Source organism: Phyllostomus hastatus, unplaced genomic scaffold, assembly GCF_019186645.2.
Source record: "Phyllostomus hastatus isolate PE091 unplaced genomic scaffold, TTU_PhHast_1.1 phas_contig_468, whole genome shotgun sequence".
Classification (NCBI taxonomy): Eukaryota; Metazoa; Chordata; class Mammalia; order Chiroptera; family Phyllostomidae; genus Phyllostomus; species Phyllostomus hastatus.
The window spans coordinates 4378570-4403739 of NW_025333884.1; the positions used below are offsets into that span (position 1 = coordinate 4378570).

The 25170-nt window shown below is 56.9% G+C and overlaps 2 protein-coding genes across 3 annotated transcripts in view; both read left to right on the forward strand.

Moving 5' to 3' along the window:
• Nucleotides 1-2197, forward strand: part of BICRA (BRD4 interacting chromatin remodeling complex associated protein) — a 78952-nt gene extending 76755 nt beyond the window's left edge. For both annotated transcript variants that reach the window (XM_045845275.1, XM_045845274.1), the window contains one exon: nt 221-2197. In XM_045845275.1, the coding sequence (XP_045701231.1) occupies nt 221-1326 (1106 nt within the window). In that variant the 3' untranslated portion in view covers nt 1327-2197. The remainder of the gene's footprint in view (nt 1-220) is intronic.
• Nucleotides 2198-7621: 5424 nt separating this feature from the next.
• On the forward strand, nt 7622-25145 carry EHD2 (EH domain containing 2). Its single transcript, XM_045845355.1, has 6 exons — nt 7622-7735; nt 9734-10198; nt 10932-11029; nt 15612-16024; nt 20611-20775; nt 23393-25145. Exons 2-6 carry the CDS (start codon nt 9795-9797, stop codon nt 23942-23944), a joined length of 1632 nt encoding a protein of 543 aa, XP_045701311.1. The 5' UTR covers nt 7622-7735; nt 9734-9794; the 3' UTR covers nt 23945-25145.
• Nucleotides 25146-25170: the final 25 nt, after the last annotated feature.

Here is a 25170-nt window from a genome sequence, read left to right on the forward strand (position 1 = left end):
TGCAGAAAATAAGGTGGCATCCAGTCTAAGGTGCTGTGTCTCGCCCCACCCCGCGCTGGGATTTGGGAATTGCTGAGAAGGGTCGCAGTGAGTCAGGGGCTTAGCCCAGGGCTCGGGCGGTAGGAGGGGCTCGATGCACACCAGCACCCCTCGGCTGTTCTGCACGGGTGGCCATGCACTGCCTAATCCCGGTGGCTTTTCTTGGCCTCTCGTTTTACAGATGAGTACATGTCTTCCTCCCGGTCCCTCGGCCTCCCTGTCACAGCCTCTTCTGAGGGACATCGGCTTCCCAGCCAGGGCCCACCACCCTCCGCAGCGTCCGGGCCGCCCGCCCAACCCCCCCTGCACCTGCCCACCAAGCTGGTGATCCGGCATGGCGGGGCCGGCGGCTCCCCGTCCGTGACCTGGGCCCGCGCATCTTCCTGCCTGTCCTCCTCGTCGTCGTCCTCCTCCGCCGCCTCCTCCCTGGATGCCGACGAAGACGGCCCCATGCCCTCCCGCAGCCGCCCGCCCATAAAGACCTACGAGGCCCGGAGCCGCATCGGCCTCAAGCTCAAGATCAAGCAGGAAGCTGGGCTCAGCAAGGTCGTGCACAACACGGCCCTGGATCCGGTGCACCAGCCCCCGCCGCCGCCCCCCGCCGCCCTCAAGGCGGCGGAGCCCCCGCCCCGGCCCCCGCCGCCACCCCAGACCACCGGCCAGATGAACGGCACCGTGGACCACCCGCCGCCCTCCACCACGGACCACAAGCCGCCAGCCCCGGCCCCCCACTGCCCCCGCCTGCCCCTGCGGAAGACGTACCGCGAGAACGTGGAAGCCCTGGGCAGCGGGGTGGCCGAGGGAGCCGTGACGGGCAGGGCCCGGGGCAGCAGTCCAGCGCCGCTGCCCACCAAAGTGGACGAAGCCACCAGCGGGCTAATCCGCGAGCTGGCTGCGGTGGAGGACGAGCTGTACCAGCGCATGCTGAAGGGGGCCCCGCCCGAGGCCGCGGCCAGTGCGGGGCAGGGCGGCGGCAGCAGGGACCCCACCTGGGAGGCGCCCCCGCTGCCGCCCACCAAGCGGCGCAAGTCCGAGTCGCCCGACGTGGACCAGGCCAGCTTCTCCAGCGACAGCCCGCAGGACGACACGCTCACCGAGCACCTGCAGAGCGCCATCGACAGCATCCTGAACCTCCAGCAGGCCCCCGGCCGGACAGCCGCGCCCCCGTACCCCCATGCGCCCCCGGCGGCCGTCACGCCCTCCTCCCTGTCACCCCTGCACAGGCCGGAGGCCTACCCACCCTCTAGCCACAACGGCGGCCTCGGCGCCAGGACGTTGAACAGATAACACCGGGCTGGGCTCCCCTTCCCTGTCCCCTCGCTCGGCGCGGACGCCAGGGGCAGCCGGGCACCTGAGTGCAGCCTCCTGGGGGACACGAGCCGGGGATCCCCTGAGTCTTTCTTGCCTAAGTTATTTGAGTCACAAAGGCCTCCTCTCCCGCCACCTGCTTCAGCTGGGTTGTTGGGCGGGGGTCGTGGATTTAAGGGGAGGGGGCTGTAAATGTACAATGTCCCCTGCCAAAGGAGCGGTGAACCTGGTGTGTCACTTCCCACTTCTTCCCACCTGCTACACTCCACCCCTCCTTCCGGGGGACATGCGTGTGGTTGCCAGGTGTGGAGGCACCCTGGTTGTTCCCACTGCTCACGCGTGTCCGGGTACCAGGCTTGTCTGTGTGGCTTCGGGCATCCGTGCCTGGAGGGCGCTCAAGAGCTGAGGGGTGGGGGTGGGGGGCCCTTGGTGGCTGGCTCGGCCCCTCAGCACTGCCCCCAACAGGCCGCAAAAGGAAACGCAGGGAGGAGCGGTGTGAGCCAGAGTCTCAGGACCTACATGGGGCACCTGCCACATCCCTGTGTATGTCCAGCTCCTTGTCCTGTGTCCCTGTGTGTGTGCTGGAGTGAGCGAGCAAGTGAGCGAGAGATTTCGAACCCTCCCGTCCCTCCACCGAAATCCGAACACCTCCAAAACAGGAAACCGAGGTCTTCCACCCTCCCAGCCAATCCTCCCTCTGTTCTTCCTGCCGCCAGCCACCCGCGCCAGATTTTGGAATCTTGGAGACAAAACTAGTACTGTAAGATAAATTTTTTTGTACTGTATTTATTGTGTATAACAATTTTTTTAAAGGAGAATTCTGTACATTTAGAACTCTTGTAAATTAAAAGCCGATCCTTTTTTTAAAACTACTGATGCCCACTCGGCCCCTTTGCTTTTGGGTCTTTGGGGGGTTTGGAGTCTGGGGGTTGGGGTGAGACCTGGGCAGGGAAGGGGGTGGGGGGCTTATTCCACATATATCTGTTGAGCACCTACTGGGTGCCAGGCCCTATTCCCAGTACAGGGGTGCAGCATGAACCAGGCAGGCAGGGACCCCTGCCCCGGGGTGGGGTTAGGGGGGTGCAGACTTAGTGGAGGAGGAAGACTGAGAACAGCTCAAACAGGCGATTAAAAAAGAATTCCCATCTCCCCACCCCCTCCCCTTTGGCAAACGTCAGCTTACTCTCTTTATCTCTGGGTCTCTGATTTGTCTATTTGCTTGGTTTCTATTTTGGTTTCTCCACAATTCTTATTCACACTACCGTTCTGAGGTCTAGAAGGTGAAATTAGGGAATATTTCGAGCCTCTGGTCACATTTTTGTCAAACGATCAGTCTATAACCTTGTTTCAAGTGTGTCTCTGTCCAAATTCATACACCTTATTCATACACCTATGTTGTTGATTCATTGACACTGAGCTCACGGCCAACAGCGCTGTGACTTGCACCCGAAAGAAGTTCATCCAATACACCTGTTACCTGTGAGGCCCCGCACAGCCTTGTACTTAGGAACATCAGCCAGCATTTAGCCCCACGCCTGGGGACAAGGGTGGTGGGATGAAAGGCAGGACCCCAGGGTACAAAGGAGGCTCATCGTGTAGGACCTTGGGCGCCCAGGTGACGTGTCTGCCCCTACTCTGAGTGAGGTGGGAACCACGGAGGGTTCTGAGCGGAGGGTACTGAGCTTAGGGTTCTGAGCTGGGGGCTGTGAGCTGACTGGGTTCTCGGGCGCCCTCTGGTGGTCCCGTGGGGAACATACGCGAGGGCAGTATCAGAGCCCAGCGAGAGCCCAGCGAGATCCCTGCGGTAGTCCAGGTGGGCGGTGGCTGCTGGACTCACGATGTGCCCGTTCTCTGCAAGCCCCTGGGGGTGTTTGTGGTGGGGAAGCTTATATGCGGGGTCTCCTAGAGATGACCCTCCGCCTAGCTGGACACCAACTTCCTCCACGTGCAAAATAAAGCGCTGAAGGAGAGCCGCAATTTTTTTTTTTAAAGATTTTATTTATTTTTAGAGATGAGAAGCGAGGAAGAAAAGCATCAGTGTGTGAGAGGTACATAGATGGGTTACCTTTTATACACCCGCAACTGGGAATCCGGCCTTGAACCCAGGCATGTGCCCTGACTGGGAATTGAACCAGCGGCCCTTTGCTTCACATGCCTGTACTCAGTCCATTGAGCCACACCAGCCAGGGCAAGAGTGGGAGTTCTTAACATCTTTGGATCCCTGTATGCTCTGGGAAGACCCTGTGTGGCCATGCAAAATAAGGTTGCCAGTGATTTCCATGGGCTCCGGAGCCTCAGCTCTGGGAGGCTGGCCTCACGCCCCCCAGAGCACAGGAACGTGGTGACTGACGTTTGTGGAGCGCTCCGAGCAGGCGCAGCTCCAAGCCTTTCGCTGTATCTTCCTTGGCTCTTGTGGGAACCCATAGGCCCATCTTACAGGTAAGGAAACCGAGGCACAGAGGGCTGCAGAAAGTGGCAGCCTGGGCTAGAGATCCTGCCATCCTCACCTCTGCACACCCAGGTTCCAGGGGGCAGAGGAGGGGGGCAACAGCAAGGCCTCTGCAAGGGGCTGCACAGGAGACAGAGACGCCCCTCCCCAGCCCCTGGGGAGGGGACCCACACTGATCTCAGTCCCTACCAAGTGAGCCTTGGGGACCAAACTTGTTAGATACTGTTCCCGGATCCTGGGAGCAGCTCGATGGGTGTCTGTGGGGTCCCCTTTCCCACAGCTGAGCCATCTGGAAAGAGGCCCAGAAAGTTTACCTCAGGGCCCACGTAACCTGGGCCCAGGACAGGATTGGAACCCAAGACGGCAGGAGTCCAAAGTTCACCAAGTAACTCAGTGGCTGCCTTCTCCATAACATAAAATTTACCATTTTTCAAAGATTTTATTTATATCATTTTTAGAGACAGGGGAAGGGAGGGGAAAGAAGGAGAGAAACATCGATCAGTTGCCTCTTGCACACCCACCCCAGACACACTAGGGACCTAGCCTGAAACCCAGGCATGTGTCCTGACTGGGAATTGAACCAACAACCTTTCGGTTTGCTGGACGTCACCCAACCCAGTGAGCCACAGCAGTCAGGGCATGCTTTGAGCCACTTTTAAGCATACAGTTCAGCGGCATTAAGTACATTCACATTGTGTAACTATCACCACCCCCATCCTCATAACTTGTTTTGTCTTGCAAAACTGAGGCTCTGCTCCTTTAAACAGTACTTACTGCCTGTTCCTCTGCCCCGCCCCCACCCTGGCCACCCCGCCCCCCTTGTGCTTTCTCTGTGAGTCTGACTCCTCTAAGCACCTCACATGGGTGAGCTCATACCGTATTTGTTTTTTCGGGACTGGCCTATTATTACACTTGGCGTAATGTCTCCCAGGTCCATCCATGTTGCAGAATGTGCCAGAGTTCCTCCATCCAGTTTTGACAGATGGGGAAAAGAGGAGCTGGAAAAAAGTTCGAGCTTGTGCCCTGGGGAAGGGGCCCCAGAGGCTGCAAGGACATCAGGGACGACTCTGGGGGTAGAGCTCAGAGCATCCCTGATTCAGAAAGGCAGTGAGATAAGAGAGTAATGCCAGCTATTAATGGCTCAAAGAATATTGAAGGAGGCAGGGTAGTGTCCACTGGGGGCTTTTTCATGCCACTGACCCCTTCCTAGAATAATGTGTATCAATGCATGAAATAACACCTACAGGATTACAAGAGAAGCTATGCTACCGAAATACAGTTCCCTATTTATTAAGAAACCCACAAACCTGTGACATGCTAACAGGGGCCGCTATTAATTACACATTAATTACATAGAGCTCGCAGTGGGTCTGGGCGGCAATGGGTAAACCGTTACTGGAAATCTTTGAAGCGACTGAAATGTGATGGAAACATCGGCGAGTCCTCCCGGTGACAGTGACTCGGGTCCTGCTGATGCCACTGTCTTGTGGCTCACGCTCAGGAAGTGAAGGGAACCCTGAATTTCAGTGACAAGTCCCCATGTCATTATTTTCCCCAGACCAAGTTCCCGGACCCTTCTGAATTCACCCGAGGACACACGGGGACACTGAGGCTGAGAAGCCCTGGGGTAGAAATGAAAGCAGAGCTCTGCCATCAGGGAAGCTGGCTCGGCTCCTGTCATTCCACTCCCTGGGCCAAGAGAGACTCTGCTTCCTAGCACCTCAACTTCCCCATCTCAGGAAGAGGACTGCTAACAACGGTGTATCTGAGACAGGCCCTTGCCCCTTGGGGGAAGGGAGAGGGTCCCAGCCCCACGTCCGGGATTGGGCCTGGCTCCTAGCAGTGGTGACGTGAGTTACCTCAAAGTCCTAGGCCTTTGATTCATACGTATCCACCCCAGTTATGAATGTCATTGCGTTTAGCCAAATTAAATAGTTATGCTGTGTGCCAGGCACTGTTCTAGGTGCCGGGGCAACGAGAGTGAACACAACAGCCCCGGCTGGGTGGCTCAGGTGGTTGGAGCGCCATTCTGTACACCAAAAGGTTGCAGGTTCGATCCCTGGTTGGGGAGTAAATGGCAGGCAACTTGTCCATGTTTCTTTCTCATGATGATATTTCTCCCTCTCTCCCTCCCTTCCTCTCTCTCTCTCTAAAATCAATAAACATATCCTCGGGTGAGGAATAAAAAAAAAAACAGAACAAGAGTAAACACAGCAGACCCAAATCCCTGCCCTCTCTTCCTCAGGGAGCTGACATTCTTGCATGGGGGAAATTAAAGATAAGTAACATTAAGAATATATAAATAGCCCTGGCTGCTGTGGCTCAGTGGATTGAGTGACAGCCTGAAACCAAGGGGAAGCTGGTTCGATTCCCAGTCAGGGCACATGCCTGGGTTGTGGGCCAGGTCCCCAGTAGGGGGCGCATGAGAGGCAACCACACATTGATGTTGCTCTCCCTCTCTATCTCCCTCCCTTCCCCTCTCTCTAAAAATAAATACAATCTTATAAATAAATAAATAAATATCAATTATAAAAATAGAAGTAAAATAAGTAACAGACATTCTGGGCAATGGCAATAAGAGCTAAGAAGGAATATGAGGTCCGGACTGCGGATTTGAGTGGCAGGGGTGGGTGGGGCGTTAACGGTTAACGGTAGAGCGCCCTGGGAATGTGCTGTTGGAGCAGACACGAGGGTAGTGTTCCTCTGTGAAGCAAGAGATGGGAAAGCTGAGACTGAGAGAGCAAAGTCTCTTTCCTGCGGTTCTCCAGCCGGCAAGTAGCAGGGCTGGGATTTGCCTGGGGCCGAGGATGCTCTGAGCCCCACGCTGGGAGGAAAACCCAGCTCTGGGCCTGGGTTCGTAGAGTGGATGGTTTTGAGGCCTCTGCTGTGGACCAGGCGCGACGCTCAGCCCTGAACAATCTCTCTGGGTTTTCCCAGTCCACTTCTCTGGGGCTCCGCTGTCTCACCTGGAAAGTGGGGACAATAATATCTACTTCCCAGGGACGTTCTGAGAATTCAAAGAGCTTAGAGTGGCACTTACACATAGGAAGCGCTCAGTAAACGTTAGGGATTCACTCAACAAATATTTATGGAGCCCATCTGGGGTCAGGCTCTGTGCTAGGCTGGGGACATAGCAGAGGACCACCCAGCTGGAATTCCCTGCCCTCTGGGGCTCCTGATGTTGTGAAGAAGACAGTCACGCAGAGAAATGGGGAGTATGTGGAGTGATAACACTGGAGAAAAATAAAGCAGCCGTCATGGCTACACGGTGGGTGCTGCATTAAAGAGGTCAGGGAGGACTTCTTGCAGGAGGTGGCCTTTCACCAGACATCTGAAGTGAGGAGGGAGCCAGCCATTCCTTCCAGGGGGAGGGGCCAGCAAGTGCAAAGGCCCTGAGGTTGGAGGGTCGTTGGTGTGTTGGAGTAACAGCCAGGAGGCCACAGTGACTCGGGCGGAGTGAGCAAGGGGGACTGGGAGGGAGGAAGGTGACGGCGGAGGGGCCGAGGGACTGCCGGGTCCTGGAGGGTCTTGTGGGCCACCCGGTTTGGCTTTTACTTTGAGTGAGAGAGGAGCCAGGGAGAGTTGTGAGCAGAGGAGTTTCCCGAACTCGCTGAAGTCTTTCATTATCATTATCTTTGCCGCGGTTACTGTTCTTTTTATTCCCTTGTTAAGGTCGAGTCTCACCCACTTCGCGAAGGCGCCCTCCCGCTGCCCGCCAGGGGGCGCCAGAGGATGGGCGCCGGGTTTGGGGAGGGGGGAGCGCCTCGTCCCGCCCCCCCCACCCCGCCCCTCCCTGCCCTCCTCCTGGCTCCAGGCCCCACCCGGCTCAGACGGCTCCGGACTGGACCGCGAGCACAGGCCGCTCCAAGGGCGCCTCTGATCCCCGCGGGACCCCCGCCCAGCCTGCCCGCCCTGTCCAGCCGCTGGCGCGCCCCATCGGTGAGTGGCCCCCGACCGCAGCTGTTGCCACCCAGCCTCCGCCCAGGGAGCCATGGAGCCAGCCCTGGCGCTCGATTAGTGCCCCGCTGGCCCAAGACCCTCAGTCCCCACCCCGCCCTGTGTAACGGTCTCCCCCACTCCCCAGTCCCTCCTGAAACCTGTCTCTTCCCCTCCCTCAGCCCTTTGCAGTCTGTAACAGTGTCCCCCCACCCTCCGTGTGTCTCCCAGTTTTGCCCAGGCTCCTCCACTCCCCCCACCAGCCTCCTCCAGTCCTCTCAGCTAGGGGAGATCCCCTCCTCGGTGTCTCTCCGCACCGCCCCCATCCATCCTGGTCCTACTTGGTTCTCGTCCTACCCAGGAGTTCCTCTCCCACCTCACCAGCCCCATCCCGGTCCAGATGCCCCAGTGTCCTTCCAGCACGACCCCCAGACCCCTCCCTTCTTAGGACACTGCCCAGGCCCCTCTCCTCTGCCGACACTGCAGCTCCCAGCTCCTGCCTCTGATCTACCTCTTCTTCCTACTCCTCCCCTCACCCCCAGTAAAAAAAATCATTATGATTTTATGGATTTTTAACATACTTAACTTGCAGTTATTCCTGAGGCTCAACTTGCCTGACTTTTGGCCAGTGGGGCCCCTTCAGGCGGGGTCCTGTGTCCCCTCAGCCTTCCCTCTCTCTGATCTGGGCTCACTTCCTTCTGTGTGGCAGCCCCAGAGTCAGCCACTTCTCCAAGGAGCCCCCGTTTCTTTGAGTGGAAAATGGTATTTAGAGATATGAGCAAAAGCTGGTCCTGTGAACAGACCAGTAGGATTATAAGCACCGACTCAGACTGATCAGGAAAAAGCAAACAAAAGCAAAGACACGAATGACTGGCAGCAGGAATGCGAGGGGGAGGGCATCACTACAGACCCTACGGACAACGGACAACGAGAGGCTGGGAAGGGCATAGAAAACACAGCCTGGGCACCGGGGGAGCTCACTTCGGCTGGGCTGGTAATTCCTTCTCTCTGTAACTCTTTACACCTACGAGAGGAGTGCGGGCTGTGGGGCCAGGCTGCTTGAAGTCCCAGCTTCAGCACTTTCTAGCCCGTTGGGCAAGTTATTGCTGTCTTTCTGAGCCTCCGTTTCCTGGTCAGAAAAGTGAGGATAATAATAGCCCTACCTTACAAGGCTGTTATGAAGATTAAATGGAGCCGTGCCCGGCCTTCAGTGATCATACATGTTATTCTTGTGAGTGCCCAAGGGCCCTGGCAACCTGGGCACACCTGGGTGCACCTGGACGCACCTGGGCAGTTCCTCAGAGTTTTTTTCTCACCCCTCTTCCTGGTGCCCTGTGTCCGGCCACCCCGTCCATACATTTTACAGCTCCAGGCCTTTCCACACATTGTCCTCTCTGCCTGAATGCCCTGGTCACACCCCCCTCTGCAGGGAGCAGCTCAAAAGTCAGCCCAGCCCAGGTTTGATGGCCCTGCGGGCAGTTCATCGTGGCCCCTTCTGGTGCCCACGAGTCCCTGCCTGGCATTCCCCGGGCATCACTGGCTGCTTGGTGCCCAGATCCCACCCCCTACACTGGGGGCTCTGAGTGGGTGGGAGCTGCTGTCTGGCCTATTTCTGGGTCCATAGCTCCTGGAGTGACACTCGGAGTGATTTCGGCGACAATGTGTGAAATGATGGAAGGGGAGAGGGGAGGAAGAACAGAATGAAGGAATGAAGGGACACATTGCTTCTAAGCAGCTTGCGACTCCTTCCCGCTGCCTCTTGGTCTTCCACTGTCAGTCTTCTTCAGTTGGTCTTCAGAAGGTCTTCCCACTCTTCAGTTGTTCCGCTGGCAATCTCTCTTCCTCCTTCGGCGACCGCCTCCTGCATCCCTCATCAGTGATACCTGCTCCTCCCGCTCTGCCCACTCCATCCTCCTCCTCTTCCCAGTCCACCGTGCAGCTCCCTTCCCTCTCCTCCTCCACCAGGCAGCCCCCCATGCATGCTCTCTCCCTCTCCCACAGGCAGCTGTCCCCCTGCACATCTCTGGCAGCCGGTGAGCCCAGTGGGTAGCGCACAGCCGCCATGTTCAGCTGGATGAAGCGGAGCGGGGCGCGGGGCCAGCAGCCCGAGGCCATTCGCACGGTGACCTCGTCCCTCAAGGAGCTGTACCGCACCAAGCTGCTGCCGCTGGAGGAGCACTACCGCTTCGGAGACTTCCACTCGCCTGCGCTGGAGGACGCCGACTTCGACGGCAAGCCCATGGTGCTGGTGGCCGGCCAGTACAGCACGGGCAAGACCAGCTTCATCCAGTACCTGCTGGAGCAGGAGGTGCCGGGCTCCCGAGTGGGGCCCGAGCCCACCACCGACTGCTTCGTGGCCGTCATGCACGGCGACACCGAGGGCATCGTGCCGGGCAATGCCCTCGTGGTCGACCCGGAGAAGCCCTTCCGAAAACTCAACCCCTTCGGAAACACCTTCCTCAACAGGTAGGTATGCAGCCGAGGGCAGGGGCCATCTTCCTGTCCTTTGTCCCCGTCTCGGTCCCTTCCCTGCCTGGGCTTCTCTCCTTCTCAGCCCCCAGTCCCTTCTCCCCACCTGATCCATCCCCCTCCTGCTCCGCTCTTCTGTCATCCCTAGTTGAACCCCTGCCTAGCTGGGCTGCTTTGGGCAAATGACTTGACCTCTCTGTGCCTCCCTTATCCTCATCAGGAAAATGGGGATAACCGTAGTCCCCATTCCACAGGATTATTTTGAGGACTGAAGGAATTATAACGCGTGCAAGTGCTGAGAACAGCACCGGCACAAAGGAAGTGTTCAGTAAACGTCAGCTCTAATTTTTCAGAAGAGATTTTATTTATTTATTTTTAGAGAGAGGGGAAGGGAGGGAGAAGGAGAGGGAGAGAAACATCGATGTGATAGGAAAACATTGACTGGTTGCCTCTCCAGCGCACCCTGAGGAGGGACCAAACCTGCAAGCCAGGCATGTGGCCTGACCAGGAATCGAACCTGCAACCCTTTGCTTTGCTAGACGACACCCAACCAACTGAGCCACGCCAGTTAGGGCACAGCACAAACTTTTTAATAGTCATTTCTCTCCGTGCTGATTTTCCTTTTCTCTTTAAGTCTTCTCTTCTCAGAACCTGAATGGACCTCTCTGATGCATCCTCTCCCCCTGCCTCTCCCTGCATACACTGACCCCTGCCTTTCCTCCTACCCCAGGTTCATGTGCGCCCACATCCCCAACCAGGTCCTGGAGAGCATTAGTATCATTGACACGCCCGGCATCCTGTCGGGGGCCAAACAGAGAGTGAGCCGCGGTGAGTGAGGCTGGGCTCCCGGGTCTGAGCGGGAAGGGGCTGGGGGCCAGGGCTCCCGGGTCTGTGGGAGGAGGGCCCGGGTCTCTGCTAGGACTTGCCCCAGTGTCAGCTGGCCTGGAGCTGGCTGTGAAAGGAAGAGAGCTGGTGGAAGGGAGGCTGTGATTCCCCGGTGTCGAGCCTGTTGCCGGTCGGGGAAGCGGGTGGGTGAACAAGTGTGAACAGGCTGCAGCTGCAGGTCCGGGCGGGCGGGAGGACGAGAGGGAGAAGTCGAAAAGAGAGACAGGGAGAGAGACACAAAGTCAGAGACGGGGAGACGAGAGGCCCAGAGGGGAGACAGTGCCCAGCAGGGAGGCCCTGGGCGCTGGGCGCCCCTGGCTGGGTCTGGGCCACAGATGGGGCTGAGAAGGGGCTGGGAGGGGGAACCTGGGCGGGGGCCAAGGCCGGGCCTGGAATTTATAAACAGCTGTGCGGGGGGAGCGGCGGGAGGCGAATTCCAGCGGGGCCTGCAGGGACCGGCCCCCACCGCTGCCCAGCTCCGCTCAGCATCTGCGCCCCGCACCCCTAACCCAGCGCGTCTCTCTCTCCCCGCGCTCGGGAGGCCGGGAACTGGGGCAAAGGAGGCTGCGGCGCGGGCCAGAGGGGACCAGGAGGGTGGGCCGCGGGGCAGGGCGAGGGCGCGGAGGGTTACTGTGTCCCTGGCTGCGGCCCAGCGGGCGCGCGTCCCCGGGGAGAAAGGCAGGGGCAGCTGCAGAAGCGATTGGGTGGGCCCCTGGCCAGCCCCGCGGGGGAGGCAGGAGGGCGGGGGGGGGTGGGGATTCCTGAGAGAATGGGACGGAGGGGGTCTCCAGCCAATGCAGGGGTGCTGGGTGGGGAGCCCAAAGGCAGTGGGGAGGGGGGAGAGTAGAGAACGGGGTCTCCTTCTCCGTGGCAGTGAGGAGGGTAGAGGAAGGGGACGCAAGTCTGTCTGGGAGACTGGCCAACTGTGACTGTGTGCCTCCGAAGAACGGTGGGGCGCTCAAGGGACTGAGTGTGACTCTGCGTGTGATGGTATCTCCGTATACAGTTGTGTGCGTGTGTGTGCAAGTGAGGGCGTGTGTGTGCAGGGGTACATGTTTCGTGGAACTGTGTGTGATTGTGTCTGTGTGCGTGCCTTTGGGCCTGGAAGGGTGTGGGGGTTGTGTGTGGGCATTGTGAGTGTGACGTGTGAGTGTGTGTGCACGCTGGTGTGCGTGCTGTTCCTCTGTGCGACTCTCACAGTGTCTTTGCCATCACATGACCACGAATATCCGTGTAGGTCCTAGACTGTGTGCAAGAGCGTGTCTGGGAGTCTGCCACTTGCAGTGTGTGAACACGCGTGTGCTGGGTGTGCGCCTGCGAGAGCACACAGGTGTGAGCATCGGTGGGGTGCGTGGCTGCCTCTGTGTGTCATATCTGTGGGCGTGCCTGCGTGTGACCATAGCATTACAGAGCCCCCTGCTGGGGTCCAACCTGGGCTCTGCTATTTTGAAATGGCAGGACCTTGGGCAAGCTACTTAACCCCCCTGTGCCTCAGTTTCCTCATCTGTAAAATGGGGCTAATAATGGTATCAGCCCCATAGGTTGCACCGAGGGTTAAAATTAACTGTCAAAATGTGCAGAGCACTGCACCCCGTCTGTGGCGCACAGTAGGTGCTGCGGAAAGGCTGCTGTGACATTTCCTGGTGCGAGTGCGCACGCGCCCGGCTTCTCTCTGCCACGTCTCCTGTTCCCACGCTGACTCAGTCTTCCTCCCTCCTCCCCTCCTATGTGAGACACACTTTCCAGATCCGGGCTGGTGTGTGTGTTTGTGCAGACGCTGGGGAGGGAGGGGGCCCCAGCTGCTGCGTCCCTCTGGTGACCCGCCCCTTCCTCCCCCCAAACAATGTCCCCCACCCGTCCCACCCAGTCCCCAGCAGCCACCAGGAGCCTGCTTCCTCCTGGAGAGGATGGGCTCAGCACCAGCTCCCCAGCTGATCAGGGAGGCCCATGGCGGCCCCTGCTCTGTGGCCTCCTACCTGTGTGTCTTGAGGAAATCCCTTAATGTCTCTGTGCCTCAGTGTCCTCATCTGGAAAATGGGCATCATAAAAATGTCTGTCTTCTTGGGGTTGTTTTGTGAGGAATCAGGAAAAACATGAAGTGATGTCAGGTGAGTCAGCTCTGGCTCCCCATTCGGCCAGTGAACTGCTCATCCTCTCCCCTGCCTCCCCTGCTCTGAGGTCCCTCCTCCCTCCTCCAAAGCCCTCCCTGATCCTCCAGGCTGGATCAGGCACCCCCTCTGGGCTCCTGCAGCTCCCTGGGCTCCCCCATATCGGCCTGACCACTCGGGGGTCAGGTCTGTATTCCCAGTGGACTGTGAGCCCAGTAGCAACAGGAAGGGGACTGCCTGAGCAAGCTGTGCTCCCAGCACAGAGCAGGCAGCTCTGGGGACAGTTCGTGATGACACCCCCCGACACACACACACACAGTATAACATGCACCATGACTAATGGAGCACTCGCCATGCGTTCAGCACTGGTTTTTGTTCTTTTAACAGTTTTATTGGGCTCTAATTTAAAACTCACCCATTTTAAGTGCCAAGTACTGTTTTAAGCTCTTTATATACATTAACTCATTCATATTCTTTTATTTTTAAAGATTTGTTTTTGGGGCCCTGGCTGGCGTAGCTCAGTGGATTGAGCACGGGCTTCGAACCAAAGTGTCGCAGGTTTGATTCCCAGCCAGGGTACATGCTTGGGTTGCAGGCCATAACCCCCAGCAACCACACATTGATGTTTCTCTCTCTCTCTCTCTCTCTCTCTGTATCTCCCTCCCCTCCCTCTCTAAAAGTGAATAAATAAAAAATCTTAAAAAAAAGATTTGTTTTTACTTTTAAGATTTTATTTATTTATTTATTTTTAGAGAGAGGGGAAAGGAAGGAGAAAGAGAGGGAGAGAAACATCAATGTGTGGTTGCCTCTCATGCACCGCCCCCCCCCCACCCCCGGGGACCTGGCCTGCAACCAGGTATGTGCCCTGACGGGGAATCGAACCAATGATCCTTGGGTTCACAGGCCTGGGCTCAATCCACTGAACTATACCAGCCAGGGCTGATTTGTTTTTAGAGTGAGGGGAAGGGAGGGAGAAAAACACCAATGTGAAATCGGTTGCCTCTCACATTCCCCTAACCAGGCATTGGACCCACAATCCAGGCATGTGCCCTAATTGGGTATCAAACTGGTGGTGACCTTTTGTTTTGCAGGAGGACATTCAACCAACTGAGCCATGCCAGTCAGGGCTCATTTTTATATAGATTTTAATTAATTAATTATTTAAAGATTTTATTTATTTTTTAGAGGGGAAGGGAGGGAGAAGAGAGGGAGAGAAAACATCAATGTGTGGTTGCCTCTAGCATGCCCATTATTGGGGACGTGGCCCGGAACCCAGGCATGTACCCTGACTGGGAATTGAACTAGCAACTCTTTGGTTTGCAGGCCGGTGCTCTATACACTGAGCTACACCAGCCAGGGCTCATTTATATTCTTTTAATCTTCACAGCAGCCCTATGAGGTCTGTTTTATTATGATTTCTGTTTTACAGAAGAGGAGAGGCTCAGACAGGTTTCCTACTTGCTTAAGGCCACACAGCTGATGGGGCAAAGCTGGGATTCAAACCCAGGTCTTCTGCTCCTGAGCAAAGCTTGGGAGCGGCAGGTGTGAATGAGTGAGTGAGCGGGGAAATGAGTGGTAAAAGGAAGGAATGAATGAACTCATTGTTGGGATGGGCACTCCACGAAGGCAAGGGCCTTGTCTGTGTGCTCTCTGTGGTATCAGGACCTGGCACACACCAAGACTCTCAGTGAATAGTGTTAAATAAATTAAAAACATTTAGCCCTGGCTGGTGTGGCTCAGTGGATTGAGCACAGGCCTGAGAAGCAAAGAGTCGCTGGTGCAATTCCAGGTCAGGGCACATGCCTGGGTGGCAGGCCAGGTCCTCAGTAGGAAACATTCAAGAGGCAACCATACATTAATGTTTCTCTCCCTCTTTTTCTCCCTCCCTTCTCTTCTCTCTAAAACTAAACAAATAAAATCTTTAAAAAATATAAAAAATATTTAATATCTGCTATGGCAAGAGCGCAGCCAGGGGGCCAACATGAACTGTAACTGCTGGATTGTGGGGAGACTGGCAGGTCTGGGTGGGGCCAGGGTGATGGAGGTATTTGCGGGGACTGGGGAGGAACTCCAGAGAAGCACGGTTCTTAGGAAACACTTCAGGTATTAACAACTTGTACATCAGGGCCAGTGCACACCACTAATATCTGCTGGCTGAATGAATGAATGAATGAATGAATGAATGTGATTGCCCCCTGTAGCTAGATGGCTTGAGGGACTGGGGCCAGAGTGAGAGGGAAGTTTAGGGACCTGCAGAGCCAGAGCAGTGGGATACTCTGGGGACCTGGGCTATATCACAAAGACAAGGATTTTGATGGTTCCCAACCTGGACATTTGATCAGCCCGACATCAACCCAAAGGAGCGGGTGCCTCCGCCTGGCTGGAGGGTGGGGCCTGATCTCGGTCCCCTCCCCCAGGCTATGACTTCCCCGCCGTGCTGCGCTGGTTCGCCGAGCGCGTGGATCTCATCATCCTGCTGTTCGATGCGCACAAGCTGGAGATCTCCGACGAGTTCTCCGAGGCCATCGGCGCCCTGCGCGGCCACGAGGACAAGATCCGCGTGGTGCTCAACAAGGCCGACATGGTGGAGACGCAGCAGCTGATGCGCGTCTACGGGGCGCTCATGTGGGCGCTGGGCAAGGTGGTGGGCACGCCCGAGGTGCTGCGGGTCTACATCGGCTCCTTCTGGTCCCAGCCCCTCCTGGTGCCGGACAACCGGCGCCTCTTCGAACTGGAGGAGCAGGACCTCTTCCGCGACATCCAGGGCCTGCCGCGCCACGCTGCCCTGCGCAAGCTCAATGACCTGGTGAAGAGGGCCCGGCTGGTGCGGGTGAGAGTCCTGGGGGGACCGGCAGGTGGCGGTAGTGAGGGCCGGGGAGGCGGCCGGGGGTGGGGGGCGTCTCTAGCCTTTCCTCTGACCCTCCTCTACTTGGTTGCTTGTCACGGACGTACCAACCAACCCTCGGATGGGTTAGTTGTCTCATCTAAGAGGCTGGGCTGTTCTGGTGCACGGTGGCCTGGGGGAAGTCCGATTGCACGGAGACTTGTTCCCCTACCACTGCGTTCAGGTCTCCCTGTCTCTTCTCTCTTCCGTTATTCCTTCATGTATTACCTACAACCAAATTGCACCATGTCCCACCCAGGACTCCTGGGTCACTCAGCAAAAGCAAGGCCGTCCCTGTGGTCCACAGCCACCCCCTTCCACCCTCCATCCCCACCCCCAACCCCCTCTGTCCTCACATTCCACCCCTTTCCTAGCATTCACTGTACTTCACACTGGCCTCCTCAGTCCCACCTCAGGGCCTTTGCACGTGCTGCTTCTTCTCCCTGGAGACCTCCCCCTCCCCAACCTGGCTAGTCACCTCCTTGTCTTTACTCAAGTGTCACCTCTCAGGAAGTCTTCCCTGCCTGGCCTTCCTTTCTCTGAAAATAACTCTGCCTTCCCCGTACAAACTGTGCTTTATTTATTTTTTAAATTTATGTATTTATTTAGAGAGAGAGAAGGGAAGGAGAAAGAGAGGGAGAGAAACATCACGTGCAAGAGATACATCGATCTGTTGCCTCTTGCATGTCCCCAACCCCGGCACGTGCCCTGACTGGGAATCAAACCACCAACTTTTTGGTTTGCAGGCCAGTGCCCAGTCCACTGAGCCACACCAGCCAGGACCTCTGGGTGCAGTTTTCTTCATAGCAGTCATTACTCACTGGTCCTATGTTACGTCCATTCATTGGGTTTCAGCGTTTACTGCTGCCTGTCCTCCACTTGCATTTCAGCTCTACAGAAGCAGGGCTCTTTCTCTCTTTCAATGTGTTCCCTGCTATATCCCAAGCCCCCGGAACAGAGTTGATGCTCAGTAAATATTTATCAAACAAATGACATTGAATAAGCAATCACAGTGAACAAAATCTCTTCTGTGCCTGGCCCCGTCCTGGGTGCTGCAGGGCCGTCTGTCCCCAGACAGTGAAGGTCCAGCGTGGTCAGGGCTGGGACAGGGGAAGCCCAGGGGCAATCAGAGAGGGCTGCTTGGAGGAAAGAGCACCTGAATTGCAAACTGGAGGATGGGGAGGACAAGGAGGAGAAGAGATTCGAGGTAGTGGGAGCAGCGAGCACATGGACTGCAGACGAGAACATGGCAAGTTCAAGGAAGAGGGAAAATGTCAGTTGGATCCAGTGCAGGGTGTACCAGCAACTGAGTCTGAAGCTGGGGAGGTGGGTGGGAGTCGAGCACCCAGGGCTGTGGCCAGGAATGTGCAGTTTGTCCCAAGAGCACTGGGGGGCCATGGCAGGGTTCACAGCAAGGGAGGGACGGCGTCAGACTCCAGCTGCCTTCTGGAGGGTGGATTCAAGGGTGGTGAGACCAGGGCACAGACCAGGGCCAGGCTGGGCACCGAGGAACAAGGTGGAGTCTGGATGGGGACAGGGCCTCGGGGAGGTGGCAGAGAGCACTGTTTTCAGAGCGATTTTGGAGGCCAGATGGAACATTCATGGGGGAGCCTGCCAGGATGGAGGTGGAGCAGGAAGCTGGGCGAGCAGGGAGGCCCAGAAGGTTATGGGGGGTGGTGGGGAGTGGAGGAGCCAGAGGTGTTGGTTTAAGGAGCAGCGAGAGGGGTGAGTCAGAGCCCCTGCCCCCACCCTAGGAATCCTCCTTGGGAGGGAGCGGCCAGGGGCGGACTGGAGCCTTCAGAATCCACCTTTCTTTCCTTCTCCGCCCAGGCTCCGGCCTACCTCCGCCTGTCTCTCCCCATACAAATCCTTATTTCCACCTCATTCTCCGTTTCTCTCTCTCTTCTTCTTTAATTAACTTTTTTTTCTTCCTCCCTCTTTCCCTCATTCTTTCTCCCTTTCTCCCCCCCTCTGTCTCTCCTCGTCTCTCTAAATCTCTCATTCATTCTCTGCCCCTCTTTTCGTCTGTCCTCTCCTCTCTGTCTTATTCTCTCTTCCTCTCTCTCCCTCATTCTATCTATCCTCTGCATATCCACCTGTCTATCCCCCTCTCTGCCTTCCCTCCCGTGGTTCGCTCTTTCCACCCTCCCCAGGACCCCAGGCTCCAGGTCACTTCACGGAGGCAGCCAGGGCAGGAGGTGGAGCCCAGGGTCCCGGGCCGAGAGGCAGGGTCGGGCCGGACACCTGGTGCCCCCGCCGGACAGGAGGCGGCTCCGGAAACCCGGACAAACCCCGGAGTCCGAGTCCGGGACCCGAGCCCGGGCCCACCCCTCCCTCCCACCTTATCTCTTCCTGGCACCTTCCCCTGCTTCCTCTCTGGAAAAGCCATCAGCTCCCTCCCGCCTCCCCTCTTCTGGGTCCCCCGAGTAGCCGCCCTTAGGCCCCGCCCAATTACCGGATTGGCCCGCTCGTACAGGCCACTCCCACCACCCAGACCACACCCCTGTCCTGATTGGCCCTCAGACACCTACATACAGTTCTCCTTCCTGCAGATCCATCCATAGCTCCCCAGTGTTGCTGGAGGCGCTGGGCGCACTGTGACCGAGCCGCTGCCGCATGTCACCTGCTCCCCCCGCCCCCACCCTGCGTATGATTCTGCCTCCCTTGGTTCCACCATCAAACACGCTCTCCCCCAAGGGTACAAGGCCTTTCTGGACTCCTGGTAGCCACTTCTCTTCACGAGGTCAAGTGTGGATGAGCCCTCTGGCTCTGCCCTTCTGTTGAAGCCAGAGCTGCCAGAAGGGGACTTTACTGGGCTGGGATGGCTGAGGCCAAGGTCTCAGGAGGGCGCCCCTTCCCTCTCTGGGCTGGGATACCTGAGGTCAAGGTCTCGGCAGGGTCTGCCTCTCCAGAGGCCAAACACCCTCAACCTTCATGCTGAGCTTCTCTGAGCGGCCCAGGGACATTCATTGAACAATTAGGGAGTGCCTGCCACATGTCCCTTCGCTGGTCCAGACCCTGGAGGTACAGCAGGGAGCCACTTGTAATGGGGAAGTGGATGTTAAATAATCTATACTATATTGTGGGTGACAAGGATTATGAAGACAAATGAAGCAGAGGAAAGAGAGACTGGTGGGCGGCTGTTTTAGGGACGTTGGGGAGGATCTCCCTGAGGAGGAATTTGAACAGCGGCCAGGAGGGGAAGGGGGTGCTGAGTGGGGATGTGGGAGAGACCAAACTTGGCAGAGGGGGCGGCAAGTGCAAAGGCCCTGGGGAAAGAACGCGTTTGAAGGAGGAGCCACGGTGGCCGGAGGAGACTGGCGGTGGAGGTAGGCGGGGGTGAAGGTTCAGAACCAGCCAGGGTCACCAAAATTTTTAGCATTCTAGACGTATGATTCATTTAATAAGTGTTTTTAATTGAACCCTTAGGACCATTCACGCCAGGTCAGACAGGCTCCCTCCCACCCCTGACCCCCGTCAGCTCTCTGGGCCCCTTCCCTAGAGGCAGCTCCGCAAGCAGTTTCTCGTACCTTTCCCAAGGGTGATGTTTTCATGTAACCGTATACATTTATTATTTAGCTTTCTACTTAACATGGGACATAGTATTCTCATTACTCTGCTCTCCTTGTTTGTTTTTTGATAATGTATGAGACCGTAGCTCAGAGGTTCCCTGGTGCATGAGTTTATTCTACAAATATTTCTTGAGTGTTTTCCGGGCTGGGCCGCATTGTGCTGGCGCTGAGGGCAGAGGGAACAATGGAGGTCCTGGCCCTCCTGGAGCTCCCATTCTGATGGAAAGAGACAGAATACATAAACTGACAGATAAATAAAGTAATGGTGAATGGCGATAAATGTTGTGAACGGAACAGCAGTGAAGCTAGAAAACAATTGGATGGTGGTGGCTGGGGTGCCTGCTTGCCATTGGATGGCTTGTGCGAGGAGGCGGCCTCCGCGGGAGGCTGAGGGAGCCAGCCGCCCCCGAGATGGGGCAGACAGCCGCAGGTGCAAAGACCTGGAGGTGGGGAGGGAGTTGGCATCTGGTAAACCCAGGAGGGCAGGGGAGGAGGCTGGAGCAGTGACTGGGGGGAGATATTGCTGGATGAGGCTGCAGGAGCCAAACCATGGAGAGCAGTGCTTCCCAAACCTTTCAGTCTCAGGGCCTCCTTACAGTCTTAAAATTATTGTGACCCCACAGAATTCGTCTGTGCTACCTCTGTCTGTGTTGGCTGTACTAGAATTTACAACTGAGGAAACTTTTTTTTAAGATTTCATTTATTTATTTTTAGAGAGAGGGGAACGGAGGGAGAGAGGGAGAGAAACATCAGTGTGTGGTTGCATTTTGTGCGCCCCCTGCTGGGGGCCTGGCCTGCAAACCAAGTGTGTGCCCTGACTGGGAATTGAACCCATGACCCTTTAGTTCCTAGGCCAGGGCTCAATCCACTGAGTGACACCAGGCAGGGCGGAAACCTGCGTTTTAATGAGCCCGCCAGGGGACTGTGAGGCAGGCTCAGGTGAGCACTCTTTCCCTGCAGGTTCACACGTACATCATCAGCTACCTGAAGAAGGAGATGCCCTCCGTGTTTGGGAAGGAAAACAAGAAGAAGCAGCTGATCCTCAAGCTGCCCGTCATTTTCGCTAAGATCCAGCTGGAGCATCACATCTCCCCGGGTGACTTTCCCGACTGCCAAAAGATGCAGGTGGGGGGCCTCCCAGGACAGGGCGGAGGGGTGTGGGGAAGGTGGGCTTCTGTGGGCTCTGGGATGGGCCTGGAAAACGAGGGATGGGCGGCAGGTTCTGGAAAGCACCTCTCCAAGGGTTCCATAGGATCCATTTGAGTTTTATGAGTTAGGATAAAGGAGTGAAGGACCCCCCCCATAACTGTGGCTTAATTAGGATAGAAGTGTATTTCCCTCTTTCATAAATGTCCTGGAAGATGATTTAGGGCTGGTTTGGTGCTTCCCAGAGCTAGCAACCCAACTCTTCTTAGTTCCCCTCCACGCCTGGCCTGCTGGCCCAAGAACCCCTCATGGCACAAAATGGCTGTGGACACTCCAGCCCTCATGTCTGCGTTCCAGCCAGCAAGGAGGAAATGGAGAAGGGAAGCTGATGGGACAGTCTGTCTCTTTATACAACAGTGCTGTCCAGTAGGACTTTCTACATTGGCAAAAGTGTTTTATGCCGTGTTGGTCAATATGGTAACCACTAGCCATATTAGAACTGACATTTTAGGTTTTATTTAATTTCAACTTATGTCAATTTAAATAAACACATGTGGCTCCTGGATTGAACAGGGCAATTCTACTCAAGTTGCACCTGTAAGTTGTGCTGACACTTGGTTGGCCAGTACTTCATCAGGTGGCCACAGCCAACTGCAAGGGAAGCTGGGAAGTGTAGTCTTTCCCTTAGGTGGCCCGGAACCCAGGTAATGTTCGGGGATTTCTGTACTGAGGAGGAAGGGACAGATGGATTTGGGGGACAAGCAGGAGGCTCCTCCCATGGGCAGGCCTAGGACTGACTAGTGCTGGGGAAAGTGCTGGGCCTGGGCGTGGCAGCATGGGGTCAGTGAAGTGCGACCAGAGGTGGGCAGGGCAGGAGTGACCAAATCAGCGTGGACATAGGAATCCAGGCTCAGGCATGGAGGTGGGGCCTCGTCCCTGCCCAGGCTGGGCCTGTTCTGAGGGCTGATCCTCAAAACCTGTGGCCTTTGGGCCTGAGGGGTCTCCAAGCCCAGACAGAGGAGTTATGGTAGAGTGAATTTTTGCCTTTGCCACTTACTAGCACCATGAACTTATGTTAAATCACTTTGTTTTCTGAGCCTCAGTTTCTTCAACTGAAAAATGGGCATCTTGCCAGTACCTACCTATTGCCTCGAGTACTAAATTGGCTAACCCTTGCCAACCCCTCGGAACTGTGCCTGGCACAGAGTTCACACTGGGTGAAGATTCTTCACCCTTAGCACCACTGACATTTGGGGCCAGAGAATTTGTCGTTGCATGACGGTTAGTGGCATTTCTGGCCTGTATAGAGGCAGTAAAAAGTGTCTCTAGACCTTGCCAACTGTCCTCTGGGAGGAAAGGGGCACTGTCATCCTTGGTTGAGAGCTGCTGGGCTAGATAAATAGCAGCTGTTACACTGGCATTTTTATCCAGACAAATTCGTGGAGCCTTTCCCACCCTCCAAGTGAGGGGAGTGCTCGTTATCAACCTGTTTTACAAATGTGGAAACGGGCCCAGAGAGGTGAAGCCACTTGCCCAAAGACACACAGCTCATAAGTGGCAGAGCTTGGTGGGACCCGCACAGCCTGGCCTTGGAGTCCTGCCCCCACCCCCATTTCACCATTCACATCCCCATCTCTTTTCCTTTTGTAAAGATTTTATTTATTTATTTTTAGAGAAGGGAAGGGAGGGAGAAAGGGAAGGAGAGAAACATCGAAGTGTGAGAGATATATCCATCAGTTGCCTCTCCCACGCCCCTAACTGGGGACCTGGCTCACAACCTATGCACTTGCCCTGACTGGGAATCGAACTGGCGACCTTCTGGTTCACAGGACGGCGCTCACTGAGCTGCACCAACCAGGGCTCACACCCCCATCTCTTTATGGTCACGATCAGTGGGTCTCTCTCTGCCTTGGCTTTGGAAATTAATGTGGTGCCATAACATGGGCCAGCCTTTGTTGTCCCTCTCCCAGGGCAGGTGATGGTGACCTGACGGAGTGAGCCCCGCCCCCCACCCCGGGACCACAAGCCCAGCTGCCCCTCAGCTGCTCTAGCAGAGAGAGGACTGCTTACAGGGGTGGGGGGAGGGGCCAGGATCCTCTACCAACCTGTCCACCCCAAAGCCAACCTCCACATCTGCCGGCGAGAGCCCCAGCCCCTCCCGTGTGTGGGGTAACAGCTAACAGAGTGACGGGAATTGAATTTTCTGAACTTGCAGCGCGTTGCGGGCACTGGCTGGGCCGAGGCTGATGCTCCAGGGCTCTGGTAAAGCCCCAGCTGATGTTGAAACGCTGAAATCCTCCTTGACCAGCTGGCAAACAGCTGCTGCTCTGAGTCACTGGAGGTCCCCCGAGCTCTCTGCTGTCCAGCGATTCTGGGGCGTGCCCGGCATGGGGAGGGGGGCCAGTGGGACCCTGTTGCACAAGCCCTTTCTGAGTGGTGGGTGACAGGCAGATATTCAAACAGGTCTTTCCTCTCAGTAAAAAGCTGCCGCCTGAGCCGCTCAGGTACCCTGGTGCCGCCAGGTGCCGCCAGGGGGCTGGGGGCCTTGTGGGTGGTGCCCCCTAACTTCTTGGTGCCCCCCTGCTCCGCCTCACAGGAGCTGCTGATGGCTCACGACTTCACCAAGTTCCACTCGCTGAAGCCGAAGCTTCTGGAGGCTCTGGACGAGATGCTGACGCACGACATCGCCAAGCTGATGCCCCTGCTGCGGCAGGAGGAGCTGGAGAGCACCGAGGTGGGCGTGCAGGGTGGCGCGTTCGATGGCACCCACATGGGTCCCTTTGTGGAGCGGGGGCCCGACGAGGCCCTGGAGGACGGCGAGGAGGGCTCGGACGACGAGACCGAGTGGGTGGTGACCAAGGACAAGTCCAAGTACGATGAGATCTTCTACAACCTGGCGCCGGCCGATGGCAAGCTGAGCGGCACCAAGGCCAAGACCTGGATGGTGGGCACCAAGCTCCCCAACTCGGTGCTGGGGCGCATCTGGAAGCTGAGCGACGTGGACCGCGACGGCATGCTGGACGACGAGGAGTTCGCCCTGGCCAGCCACCTCATCGAGGCCAAGCTCGAGGGCCACGGGCTGCCCGCCAACCTGCCCCGCCGCCTCGTGCCGCCCTCCAAGCGGCGCCACAAGGGCTCCGCGGAGTGAGCCGGCGCTGCCCCGCCCCCTCGCCCGCTGTGGCTCCCCAGCTTCGGTCAGCTGCACGCGCATCCCTGGCCCACGTGCACCCTGCCTGCCCTCCTTCCCCGCTGCTGTGAGGACGGGGGTCTCTCTACCCCCAGCGCCAGACAGAGGGGACCAGGGGAGGGGCAAGACTTCTCTGCTCACCCTTCACACCTCCACCCACCCATCCATTTAGGCACATCACACTGACACTAACACACACACACACACACACACACACACACACGGAGGCATCCATCCATTTACCAACCATTCAAGTATTTATTGAGCACCTACTACATTCAGTGCGGGGGCGGGGGGGCTTGTTCTAGGCATTGGGGATCCAGAGGAGAGGAGAGCAGACATACCGTCTGCCCTCAAGGAGCTGATGTTCTCAGGAGACAGCAGTTACCTGTCACTCAAACACACGCGCGCAAACACACACACACACACCAGCCCTGACTAGTCCCATCCTGGATTCTGGGTAGGACCCCTCGCCTCTCCTCGTACATGAGCAGCCACTCAGTTGAAATGACTAACAGGCCCCCTGCTCTACGTCCTCTTGCCCACCCAGGCAAGCTCCCCCCCATCATATCCTCAGGCCTTGGGGCCACTGGGAGCTCCAAGGGGAGACACAACCTCCCACTTCCTCAGATGGACCCCTCTTAGCCCTTCCCTCCAGCTCCGGCCACAGTCTACTTTAACAAGGATCTTTAGGGGATGGAAAAGCCCCTCCTATTTCTGCTCCTACCGGACTGTGCCCACTTGGAGATATTTCTCTCCTCCGTCTGTCTGCCTGGGGCTGAAAGCCGGGCCTGGCCCTCATCTTGCCCACAGCTGGCAGTCATAATTGGAGACTGCTGGGGCCCAGCCTCGGGGTCCGTCAGTCCATATTGAGGTATAAAAGACCCCAGGGCTTTATTTTAGGCCCCTTTCAGGGATGTCATGGGGGTACAGGCTCTTGGTGCTACAGCCCCCTCCTCCTCTTTCCTATAGGGACCTTGTACCCCCTTTCCTGCCATCACCCCACATTAGTGCTTGATCTTGGTGGGAACCCCATGGAAAAAACGGGGAAGAGGAAAATAGGGCGCTGGATGGGATTCCCACGCTCAGCCCCCCCCCCCCCGTCTGGGAGGGGCCTGTGAACGTAACCCCACAGAACGAATAAAGCCAAGGCTTCTGTCCACGTGGGAGTCAGGCTGTCTTGGGTC